The 13,254-nt window shown below is 44.8% G+C and overlaps 1 protein-coding gene across 2 annotated transcripts in view; it reads left to right on the forward strand.

The window, feature by feature from the left end:
- The first annotated feature begins 412 nt into the window (after positions 1-412).
- slc2a9l2 (solute carrier family 2 member 9, like 2) overlaps positions 413-13,254 on the forward strand; it is a 72,372-nt gene continuing 59,530 nt past the window's right edge. The window contains exons 1-3 of one of the 2 annotated variants that reach the window (XM_030374470.1): positions 413-563; positions 1,181-1,273; positions 11,523-11,625. In XM_030374470.1, coding sequence (XP_030230330.1) covers positions 1,212-1,273; positions 11,523-11,625 — 165 coding nt within the window. In that variant the 5' untranslated portion in view covers positions 413-563; positions 1,181-1,211. Of the gene's footprint in view, positions 564-1,180; positions 1,274-10,056; positions 10,116-11,522; positions 11,626-13,254 lie in introns of those variants that run through there. The other variant, XM_030374471.1, reaches the window with a different exon arrangement.

Here is a 13,254-nt window from a genome sequence, read left to right on the forward strand (position 1 = left end):
GTATAGAGCGACGCAGGTCATTATCGAAAATGAGCCCCTTCACTTCAGGGCGAAGCAAGACACCTCCGCTGCGCGTCGGTTCCAGTCGGTTCGCCCTGTCGGGGCTTATTTTTCCCGATAATGACCGGCGACGGCGTTCTATACATTATCCCTATATGCTTGCCTTATATGCTAGGGCATACTGTAATGAGACTTTCTGTTCACCAAGCCTTCCATTATTATTGCGCAGCGATAGGAATGTATATCATATATTATGTATTTTTTTAAGAACTTTAAGAACTCTTCAAACAATTATAAGTAGGTACTTACTTTGAGTACGGACAGTCTCTCACCTGGCGAGAACAAGCCCGGTGTTTCTATGGTGAATCGTTTCTGTTATTGTTATAAATGAGCTTGAGTCGCTCAGCAAAATGACGCCCCTCGGCCGGCCCCCATGCACTGCTTTATTATGTCCGTCTCCACTCCTCATGTGATAATACATGACTTTAGGCTTGCTATTAGTGTGGTTTGCCGACAAAGCCTGCAAAACATTCTGGAATGTGACAGTCTTGAGCGAGAGTTTGGTAAGTTGTATTCAACAGTAGCTGTTTTATTAATTATTTGTTATTAGGCCTACAATAGGCCTAGTTGTACCAAGGTTTATGTTTTTCTAAAAGTTGAAGAGTTCTGAATCAATGCCCAAGTTAATGTTTAACGCAGCTGATAGAGACAGCCTGCTTATCCTACTTGAAGGAAGCATTTCCAAATCAGTAAAGCTAAAGCAATGGACATGCTGTGTCTGTGGTGAGAGAGAATCTCTTTGAGATAGGCCTACTCATAGATTTTTTTGCCAAGTTACAATGTATTTCCAGGTAACGGTTACTCAGTAACTATAGCGCTGACAACACCCCGCAGGTGGTTCCCGATACTGAAACGTTGTTCTTGTGCCAACATTAGTTTTGCCTCTCAACAACTTTATTGTAGGCCTAATAATTGTAATTATTACCCCCCCCCCCCCCCCCCCCCCCCCCCCCCCCTTCCTGTTTGTTCCCTCCCATGCCTATCTCACCGGTCCAACTAACCCTGGAAATGCATTGCTGTTTATGGGGTAACGGTGAAAATAAGCCAGCCTCCTCTGGCGTGGGTCAGATTACCCACGTGGCTTTCATAACCGGAACATACACACTGTATGTTTGTCCAGGAGAATCCGGATCCCGAGACCCGCTGAGAAGATGTCCTCTCCACCAGGGGACCACATGCCACGCCGACCCATGCACTCCCGCACAGACTCAAGGTATGACAGCGAAACCACGACCTTCCTTCTTTTTTTTTTTTTGAAGTAAATGGGTTCTTTTTTAATGTGCTTTTTTCTAAAGCTTGCCTCAAATGCCCATACATGTGGCACATGTCTTCAGTGTGGATAGCTGCCGAGCAGTAATTGAAACAATATGATCCCTCTAATAAGTTGACTTGAATAATGCAGTCTTTGATCGGAAAGCAAGCTGACCCTCCACTTTTGCCCCAGACAATCATACAATAATTCATACAAGAAACCAGAAACCTATTCTAGGATATTCCTTTATTACCAAGGCTATTAAATATGCAGTATCGTAGTAGGCCTACAGTGCGATAACCTTTGTTGCGTTTGGGAACAGTATTGCTTTGCCGGAGTATAATTCTGCTTTGAATCTTTCTGGACCTGCGCATGTGTGCTGCTGTTGTGGGGGTAGGTTTTATGCATACCGGTTGTCAAGAGTAACTGGACACTGTCGTGGTTACTGGATGGTACTAACTGGGGAATTCCTAAGTAGTGTAGCAGTTTGGCAAATGGAAAAGAGAAATGTTCATAATTTCTTTGTACCTTTTTGACACTCTAAGGGGATGCACAACGTTTAGATAACATGTTATCCTAGATGGGAAATAAGAATTTAAAAAAACTAATTATTATAAAGTCCTGGCAGTTCAAAATATATTGTGTTTATTTTGGATCATACAGGTGCACGATTTATTTTTGTTTAGGGAGCATCTGTTGTTTTTACAGTATTAATGACATGGTTTCCCTACTGCCCTCAGAGAGAGGGAGAAGGGGTATGGCAATATTTTTAAACTCTCTCATGGTAATTTCCCCCCTGTTATTTCAGCTAAGGTATAGAATGACCTTTTCCCCAAGCCCTTGCCTCATTATTATTTTAGCAGGGATGAGTAAAAACACAAGCAACGTCTGTGTAGCGTGGCACAGAGTGAAAACCCACAGGCTCAGTTTTATTGCTACACATTTATTATTGGGTTTCTGATAAATGCAAGAAAATGGACCGCAAGTCAACAATGGCCACACAGCACTCCTCGGTTGCAATCCTATACTGGGAAACTCACCGTGTGACGTAACCAAAATTAAAACAAATATGAAACATGTGGAAAATGTATACAACGCTTACATTGAATTAAAGAAATCGTCACGACCGGTGGTGTAGTCTACGTGATACGCAGGTATACGCCGTATACCCACTAGGAACGCACCAGGATTTGCGTATACCCACTTAAAAATATGCACGGATACGTATCAATCGTCTTGTGACAGATCTTTCACTTCTGTGTTAATTTTTTGTAAATATCGGTTGGGTATAACTGCAATAAAATACTCTAAGCAGGGGAAGTTATCTCCTACATTCACACATTCATAAAATTCCCCCTGCGCGCTCGCGCTCTGCCCTGTCTGTTATAATAATAATAATAATAATACATTTAATTTAGAGGCGCATTTCAAGACACCCAAGGTCACCTTACAGAGCATATAGTCATCATTCAAAACTATGTAAAACAGACTAGGAATAAAAGGAAAACAGAGGTTAAACATGAAGAATAATAATAATTAATAACACTCAAAGACGCCTAAAGTGAAGGGGGGACCTCACTAACCACCACCAATATGTAGCACCCACTTGGGTTATGAAGCGCGAAGCTGCCCCTGCACACACACGCTCCTTCTCGCGTGTGTGTGCGTGTGTGTGTGTGTGTCCAGTCCTCCCATATTAATGTGTAAACCACATAGCAAGTAGTCAACAGAAGACAATGTTTTAATCCCACTTTATATCTCCTTGTTACTTTTAGATGACAACCCCTGGCCAGCCTTTCGGGCTGGGTGTCAGGCTAGGGAATTTAAAAACAGGCATCCTTGGTTAGAGTGGAGGGAAAACAAGTTAGGTAAAGGTCAGCCAACATACAGTTGGTATACACAATTTAAATTCATAATGTTAATCACTATGCAAATGAGAGTATAGCTAATTCATGGTCATTTTTAAGGTGCAGTAATTTCACACTTTTACACAATTCAATTACTGTATGGTATGTTAGATAACAACAGTAAGAGCTCAAATTAGAGCAATTGAAAAAGTGAAACATTAGTCTCCTGTCATCTCCTTCTCATAGCCATGGTTGTAAACAGTTCATTAAATTATTTTGAGTAGATTTTGTCCTTGTTTAGCATGTGCTGTTGCTACTATAGATATACAAAGCACAACTTGTCATTTTTGTCTTCTATTTGTTCATACTGTTATTAAAACTGATAAACCTACTCAGCATTACATGATTGTTGATAATCGTTAAAGGTCAGCGGGTTGTAGACCCCTGCGTTGGTGAGTGTGGTGCGACATCCCATAAGTGCCACACACGTACACGTACCGGTGGGACGGGTTTGTACGAGGCTGGGAGGGAATCATCACAGTATACCCACTACAATAAAATAGACTACACCACTGGTCACGACTCAGAACGGGAATCAATTGCAGATCAAAAGGATTTATTCCTAAACAGTCCCGCGGGCAAATCAGATTCCAGGTACAGGCAGGGTTCGTAAACAGGCAGGCAGGCAGACAGATACAGACGGACAGGTACAGGCAAGAGATCAAAAACCAAAAGGCAGAAGACGTAGTCCAAAACAGGCAGGGTTCAAAACCGGGAAGAACAGTAAACTATAGCTTCTCTTTAAAGAGGTTCACGCTAGTTGCACTGACGTGGCAGTCAGGTAGGAAACAGCACATACCGTGATGATCTGACAAAGTCAACAGAAAGGGCAGTGTTTAAATACTCCAATCAATACCAAATGAGGGACAGGTGAACAGAGAAAATGGAGGGAAACAAAAGGCAGGAAGTTGCCCAAATAAGGACATGGGTGTTACTCCGGGCACATGACCAACACATGGCTACAAACATGAACAAAGTCCAGAATTATCACACTCCAACAGGTAGGGGAGACAAAAAACAACAGTCCATACGAAAATCCTGACAGTACCCCCTCCTCTACCAACGCCTCCTGGCGTTGACCGTGGAAGGAGCAGTGTGCTGACGGTGAAAGTCTTTGATGAGCGAGGGGTCAACAATGTTCTGGGCAGGGACCCAGCTCCTCTCTTCAGGGCCGTAACCCTCCCAGTCCACCAGGTACTGGTGGCCCCGACCCTGACGGTGGATGTCGAGCAGGCAGCGAACTGTGTAAACCTCAGACCCATCAACGAGTCTGGGGGGTGGTGGGGGTTTAGGGTCGGGGTTGGGACCCGGATGCCTACACCGGAAGGGCTTGACACGGGACACATGGAAGGTGGGGTGGATGCGGCGGAGGGCAGGAGGGAAGTTCAAGCGAACCGCAGAGGGATGGACCACCTTGGAGATGGTGTAGGGGCCGATGAAGCGTAGATTCAATTTTGGGGAAGTCACCTCCAGAGGAAGGTCACGCGTGGAAAGCCACACCTGCTGCCCCTGGGTGTAGTGGGGAGCCCTGATGCGGCGACGGTCTGCCTGACTCTTCATTCTGGGTCCGCCTCCACGTTCTGCGACAGCGTCGGATGAATGTCTGTGCTGAGGGAACCCCAACCTCCTCCTTCTGGGCCGGGAACAATGGAGGCTGGTAGCTGAGGCAGCACTGGAACGGTGACAGACCAGTTGAAGCAGATGGCAAGGAGTTCATGGAGTACTCCACCCATGGCAGCTGAAGGCTCCAGGCTGTAGGGTCCTGTGACGTCAGGCACAGCAACGCTGTCTCCATCTGCTGGTTGGCTCGCTCCGACTTGCCATTTGACTGGGGATGAAAACCTGAGGACAGACTGACTTTAGCACCGAGAAGGTTGCAAAAAGCACGCCAAAAATTAGAGGTGAACTGGGGACCTCTGTCTGAGACCACATCCACTGGGAGCCCGTGTAGCCTGAAGACATGCTGCACGAGTAAATCCGCTGTCTCTTTGGCAGAGGGTAACTTGGGTAAGGGGACCAAGTGCACGGATTTGGAAAAGCGATCAACAATAGTGAGGATTGTTGTGTTACCATGAGAAGTTGGCAAACCAGTGACAAAGTCCAGGGCAATGTGGGACCAGGGTCTCCTGGGTACTGGTAGGGGTTGCAGTAAGACGGCAGGTGGTTGGTTTGATGGTTTATTCCGGGCACATACAGAACAGGCTTCCACAAACTCACGCACACTCCCCTCCATAGCAGGCCACCATAAGCGTTGCTTGATTTACGCAGTGGTTCGTCTGACACCCGGGTGACAGGCCACCTTGGATGAGTGACCCCATTGCAGGACCTGGGGGCGGACGGATTGTGGTACAAAAAGACAGTTAGGAGGGCAAGCACTGGGGCCGGACTCACCAGACAGGGCTGTGCGGACAATGGCCTCAATATCCCATCTTGCAGCTCCTATGAGGCACTGTGGAGACAGGACGGTGCTAGGTGCAGGAGCCGAATCTGGGAACTGACGAGACAGGGCATCCAGTTTACCATCCTTGGACCCTGGTCCGTAGGACAGACAAAAGTTAAAACCGGAGAAAAACAGAGACCAGAGACCAGAGAGTCAGTTAAACGCGTTATTAACGGCGTTAACGCAAACCAATTTTAACGGCGTTAATTTTTTTATTGCGCGATTAACGCAATTTATTTATTTATAACAAAAATGGCTCCTTAGCTCCTTCCAGCCAATGACGCCACTCCTCTAGGGCAAATTTTACTGCCAATAGCTCTGTCCCCAATGTCGTAATTGCGCTCAGTGGGAGTGAGTTTGTGGGAGTAGAATGCACAGGGATGGATCTTCTGATCTGCCCCATTTTTCTGAGAAAGTATAGCACCCACCTCAACATCTGAGGCATCCACCTCAACGATGGTCAGGGTCGGGTTGGCTCAAGATCGGGGCCGATGTGAAACGACTCTTCAGGTTGTTGAACACTGCTTCGGCAGCTGTTGTCCAAGAGAATTTCACCCTTGAGGAGGTTAGAGTGGTTAGGGGAGCAGCCACTGAACCATAGTTGCGGATGAACCGCCGGTAGAAGTTAGCAAATCCCAGGAATCTTTGTAGCTCCCGCCTAGACGTTGGACGCTCCCAGTCGGTGACTGCTTTTACTTTCGGACCATCCATCTGGACCCCTCCTGCTGAGATGACATACCCCAGGAAGGAAACAGTTTCTTTGTGAAATTCACATTTCTCCACTTTAACGAACAGTTGGTTCTCCGAATGGCGCTGCAAGACACTACGGACATGCTGGGAGTGCTGGGAAACCGACGGAGAAAAAATTAAAATGACATCTAGGTAAACAAAAACAAACTTGCTAAGCATATCCCTCAGGACATCTAGGTAAACAAAAACAAACTTGTTAAGCATATCCCTCAGGACATCATTAATCAGACCCTGGAACACAGCTGGGCAGTTGGTGACACCAAATGGCATGACTAAATACTCATGGTGACCTGAAGGAGTATTAAAGGCAGTCCTCCATTCATCCCCCTCCTTTACTCGGACCAGATGGTAAGCAATGCGGAGATCCAACTTGCTAAAAATCTTGGCCCCCTGCAACAGCTCAAAAGCTGAGGACATCAAAGGCAGAGGGTAGCGTTTCTTCACCGTGATGTTGTTTAGGCCCCTATATTCTATACAAGGACGCAGGGCGCTGTCCTTCTTCCCTACGAAGAAAAACCCGGCACCAGCAGGATTCACCGATGTATTTGTTGATAGCTGCGGTTTCGGGAGGAGACAAGGAATAGAGACGGCCCCTAGGAGATGACGTACTAGGTAGAAGATCGATGGCCAGGTCATAGGGTCGTGTGGTGGGAGGGAGGTTGCACGGGCTTTACTGAACACGGCCTTGAGATCCAGGTACTCAGGTGGTACCAGACAGATCCATGGAATCATCTGCGGCTGGTGAGACTGCAGGCAGGGGGGTAAGAGCATTCTTAAGACAGTTATTCAGACAGAATGTGCTCCAGCCTAGGATGGTGTTACTAGCCCAATCAATATGTGGATTGTGCTTTACCAGCCAGGGCCGGCCGAGGACGATGGGAGCAGTCGGTGAGTCTAACATATGGAACACTAGGTTCTCTTGATGATTGCCAGAAATGAGTAGACTCACCGGGGGCGTGACATGGGTTATCTGGGAGAACCTTACTCCGGTTAGTGCTCTTGCCTCCAGGGGTGTCTTCAGCTGGGCTGGGACGAGGTGTAGCTCAGAGGCCAGAGAGGTGTCCATGAAATTGCCATCCGCACCCGAGTCAATAAGTGCAGACACGAGGTGGGTATGAGCTCCTGTAATGAGCGCAGCAGGGACAAGGGTACGGACGGTAGAAGAGGGATGAAGAGGAGTGACGCTCACCAGTAATCCCCCTTCTACGGGTGAGCGTTGCCTTTTCCTGGGCATTGGGCGGAGTAATGGCCCGGTTTATCACCATACATGCAAGAATTGGTGTCCCTTCTTCTCTGTCTCTCGGCTGGGGACAGATGGGTACGGTCCACTTGCATGGGCTCTGGTACGCTGGGGTCCGCTGGCACTGGCAGGGACGGGAGAGGGACCTCCGAGGAGGGCGGAACTCTCAGTCCCCGGCGCGCTGCTTCAGGCGTTTGTCCACTCGGATGGCAAGCTCAACAAGGTCATCAAAGGTGGAAGGTAGTTCACGGGCGGCGATCTCATCCTTGATGGCCTCAGAGAGTCTGTAGAAGAAGGCGTCATACTGGGCATCTGGATTCCAGCCACTGGTGGTGGCGAGGGTGCGGAAGTCTATAGCATAGTCATAAGCAGACCTCTTGCCTTGACGGATCTGCAACATCACTCGGGCGGCCTCTCTCCCATGCACCGAGCGATCGAAGACCTTCTTCATCTCACCTATGAATGCCTGATAGCTGAGACAGACTGGGGAGTTGGAGTCCCAAACTGCAGTTCCCCACTCTCTTGCACGGCCCGTCAAGAGGGTTATGACATATGCAACCTGGGACTGATCCGACGGAAAGGTGGCGGGCTGCAGCTGGAACACCAGCGAACATTGCGAAAGGAAAGATCTGCAGGTTCCTGGTTCCCTGGCATAAAGTGCAGGAGCTGTCAGTCGGGGCTCTCGGATCGGGTTACCAGATGGGCCGGGTGGGTCGGGCAGTGTTGGCAGTTGAGGCTGGGGTGGCCCCACCAGGGCCAGTTGGACCTGCTACGGCTGGGCAGCCAAGTCTGTGATGTTGGTTGTGATGGCCTCCAGAGACCTTTCAACTGTCTCAAACTGGGCTTGATGTCTACCGAGAAGCGCTCCTTGCCTCTCCAGCACAGTCTTCACCTGATTCAGATCTGCTGATTCCATCTTGATCGTACTGTCACGACTCAGAACGGGAATCAATTGCAGATCAAAAGGATTTATTCCCAAACAGTCCAGCGGGCAATCAGATTCCAGGTACAGGCAGGGTTCGTAAACAGGCAGGCAGGCAGACAGATACAGACGGACAGGTACAGGCAAGAGATCCAAAACCGATAGGCAGAAGACTTAGTCCAAAACAGGCAGGGTTCAAAACCGGGAGAACAGTAAACTATAGCTTCTCTTTAAAGAGCTTCACGATAGTCGCACTCACGTGGCAGTCGGGTAGCAAACAGAACATACCGTGACGATCTGACAAAGTGAACAGCAAGGGCAGTGTTTAAATACTCCACCAATCAATACCAAATGAGAGACAGGTCAACTGACAAAAATGGAGGGAAACAAACAAAAGGCAGGAAGTTGACCAAATAAGGACATGGGTGTTACTCCGGGCACATGACCAACACATGGCTACAAACATAAACAACGTCCAGAATTATCACACTCCAACAGGTAGGGGGAGACAAAAACAACAGCCCATACGAGAATCCTGACAGAAATACTCAGTTCAATGAGCGTAAACAGACCCATTGACATCTGTCACAATTTCATGCAGTTGATTTGTTCTACATTGAACATATATTTTCACACCAGTGATCTCACGGTTAAATGTTAAAATAGGGCTTTTATTATGGAAATACATCTTTAGACGATCTATGGCCTATGCTTCTTTTCGGTTCCATAAGAAAGCTTATGTCTTCTAAAATTATTCATAAGGGATGTGTAGGCTTATTGGACACAACCAACCATTGGTAATATGTCTTATATGAGCTTAAACATAAAGTTTTTTAACTTACTAAAAATACTGTCATTTAGAGAAAATAGGTGTAAAACCTTCGTTTTATGTGTCTCCGCCAACCAGTTTGTGAATGTTTTACTCTGCTCTGAACTCAAGTTGTGTTCTTCGATACTTGACGACGTAATGAAGGGACACCGGTGGCGAGATGTGTACGGATGTGTTGAACTCCATCTGGGCACCAGTTGATGATGATGGCAGAGGGAGGTTTTCATTTCCCAGACACATGACACAGAGACACAATTTACCATACACAATATTATCATAATTCTCCAATCCATTATATGCATAACAACAAGCTTAATAGAAGAGAGACACATTCTCTGTCAAATTGGAGGGAATAATTATCAATGAATTATGAAAAGGAGGTCAACCTCCTTATTTGGTTTCAGTGAGGTTTCAATTGAGTGGACACAGGTCTGAAAAGCGCTACATAAATTCAGTCCATTTACCATGGACTGAATTTGACCTCATCGAGATTGTCATGGTTGCATAACATTAATTTCCATTTAATTTAAGGCAATACCTCATCGAGGTTGTCATGGTTGCTTAACATTAATTTATTGATCTGCTTGGATGTACTAAGGATGCACACGTGATGTAAGAGAGAACCTTGTACCTAGACTGTGTGCATATCAAATTAGTCTTCATGCAGTGCCAGTACTCATTTCGGTAGCTGTTGGATGCAAAGGATTTTGTGTGGGTGAGTTGGATTGCACTGTTTTTTAGGGAAATATGTAAGGACTTAAACATTTGTTTAAGTCGGTTTTTCTTCTTCTTTCAAATGCAAAAACATGTCAAGGGTATTTTGAATTGTAGCATTTGTGGACTGTCCATATAAAAGTCCTCCCAAAAAATGTTCACGCATTGTCATAGCTTTAGAAGTGCACATTGCATTTGTTTAACCACACTACTTGAGTCTGTAAATCCTCTGGAATACTGCAATGCTGTTGTGAAATAACAACTTGGTTTGAGACTGCAGTGCCATATTAAGTTGGCACTTTTGTCACTTGCTTCTAGTTTCTTTATTCACTTCCAACGACAATATGGGTTCATGTGATCATTGTTTTCATATGCATAACAACAGTGGGATTACATAGTTGGACCAATTTGGGTTGTTACCTCTGAAAGTATACTCAAAATGAACCCCACAGCCATAGTATTACAATGCTATACAAATTTAAAATGATTTGTACAATGCAAACCATAGTGTAACGAACGATTACAATGGTACTATTCAGGAAAATGCAAGTGCAATATTATGTTTATTTATTTATTTTTTCCACAATGTCTTGTTTTTTTTAAACGATTTATGATGACTATATGCTCTGTAAGGTGACCTTGGGTGTCTTGAAAGGCGCCTCTAAATTAAATGTATTATTATTATTATTATTAAGTGCAATTGCCCTTTCCCCTCACTTTCCATAATAAACAACAGTTACCAAATATTTAAACTTCATACTCAGTGTTATCCCATTTACGACCCTCGCCAACTTTATGATACTTTTTTAAAAGCCTTGTTGTGCAATTTATGACCCTTATAATAAGCAATGTAGTTTATGAAATCTGCCACACGCCGTAGCGTTAAATTATAGGTGTTCGAAAATCCCAACCTTCTCGCGGACACCACAGTAAACTGCTGCCCAGGCAGAGCTCCACACGTCCACACAATCCACCACTGTCCCTTGGTCATGGCATCATACTACCTTGGAAAAGGAAGTCTAACTTCACGAAAAGAACGCTATCTGCGACCGCAGCAGAGTGGACCGTTCACTGTGTTTTCGGTGGAATGGCAAAACATAGGATTTTACCCCCTTTATCTCTAAATTTGGACTTATTTCAGACACAATGAAAAAACGTCATCGATTACCTAAATGACCATGCTTAAAATATGTGGTTTTGGGGTTCAATGGCTCTTTAATGCATTTTCTAGTTCAAGTCAATATCTGTAAGCTAACCCAAAATTCCATTTCTTGAATTACTGAGTCCAACTATCAAGCATCGCAGCCAATAAAAGTACATGTTTTTGCTTCCCACAAGGCATTTCACAACACATACGCTCATTTGAGTTGATAAAGCCTCACACGATGCTTCCTCTTTTTGGTTCCAGCATGCTGACTACACAACTAATGGATAAACAAGAGATTCCCCACATTGTCCAAACAAACAATGGCGGCAAGGAGTTACGTGTCACGAACATCGACACGCAAAAGGTTAGTGTGGGTTTTTATCTTCACATTTGATATTTTTTCGTAGTTCAAGGTATGATAAACGTTTATTTAAATTCTGAAGTTATGTGTTTGTACTTGCTAGGGATTTAAAAACATTTGAAGTTTGGGCCCTGTATATCTGCACTTTAGATAACTCTTTGCTGATAAGTATTCCCAGGATCCCCACCACCATCCCTCAGATCCCCTGACCCTAAACATATCTAATCCTAAACCGTATGTAACATGACCATGTCTCACTAAATAGCTAACCATAACCATCTCATAGCCATCCGTGTTTAATGTTTTCCTGAGCACAACAGCTTCTTATTCCTAATGAAAATGGATGAAAAATTGACTTTATACACGCGAGTCTGAGAGAGTAAACAGTGTTGCAATTTCACGCTACTGTCTTTAGAGGTTCTTCAGACATAATACTCCTCCCCCAATGTGCAAGACCACCCTTTAAATTAAAGTTAGCCATGAGCAGTGTGTGCTGCATGCATATCTTAACCAATTATGCCATGATCAATTTTATGTGAAACTCTAACAGGATAATGAAACTCTTGTATCTGAATAACACATAAAGCATTGATAGACTCAACATTCAACTCCCAGGAAGTTATGTCAGGTCAATGTACCTAACGTTATACCTAACGTAAGGTGCGGTAAGGCTATGCGTGTTTTATAGCTATGGAGCAGGGCCTACTAGGTCAACAATAATGCAGTAACAGTATGCTGTAACTTATTCACCAGGATCAGCAGTACAGGCTGATGTTCATACTTTTTTTATGCTTGAGTAATGTGCTTTGAATGGAGGGATGGAAATTTTTGTTGATTTATGCTTAAAAAAGGTTATGATTGTATTGTGTATGTGTGTTTACTAGCCCGTCATCGAGAAACAAATTTGCTTGGTTTAAAGTGGGTCGCAAATTAATGACCATGGGAAATTGTGTGCCCCAAGGCCAGACAATTTGACAACCTCTGCTATATAGTATAAGGATAAACTGAACATTAATAATTACACACCCACCTTATGCCCTGGTCCATTTATCTTAATTATTAAAATCTATCTATGCTAGACAAAAAAGTATCAGGATTTGTTGTAGAATCTAATAGTCCCCTGAATCCTAACTTTAAATACAAGTGCAAACATATTCATTCTCAATTGTTCTCCCTGAGCTATACTCTCAGAGCTTCATCAGGGGTTTATAGACATACAGGTGATAAGGGCCAACAGGAGAGGTCACCTCGGCCTTCTCTGGAGCAGCTGGGATGGGGCTCCCAGACAGATGCTCTTGCACCAGATAGGGTGCTAGAGCAGTGCAGGAACAGGAGAAAGTGCATATTGTCAGGATTCTATGAAGAACAGCTGAGTACTTATTGTGCAGGGCTCAAGACAGAAATTTTCTAAATGTTTTAAGGGTTTTAATTTATAACAAGTGAGTTACTATTTTTAAATGATTGTACACAGATAAATGGTATGTGACAGACAAAACAATAATAATAATTGCAACAACACCACTGTATATGATTGTGGAATACATTAAAGCAGGCAGTGTTTAACTGTAGTATTAACTTGTTGACTTTAACCTATAAGTAACAGGAGAGAGGGAATGCAGGGGGCTCCTGTCT

Source organism: Gadus morhua, chromosome 13 (assembly GCF_902167405.1).
Source record: "Gadus morhua chromosome 13, gadMor3.0, whole genome shotgun sequence".
NCBI classification, from domain to species: Eukaryota; Metazoa; Chordata; class Actinopteri; order Gadiformes; family Gadidae; genus Gadus; species Gadus morhua.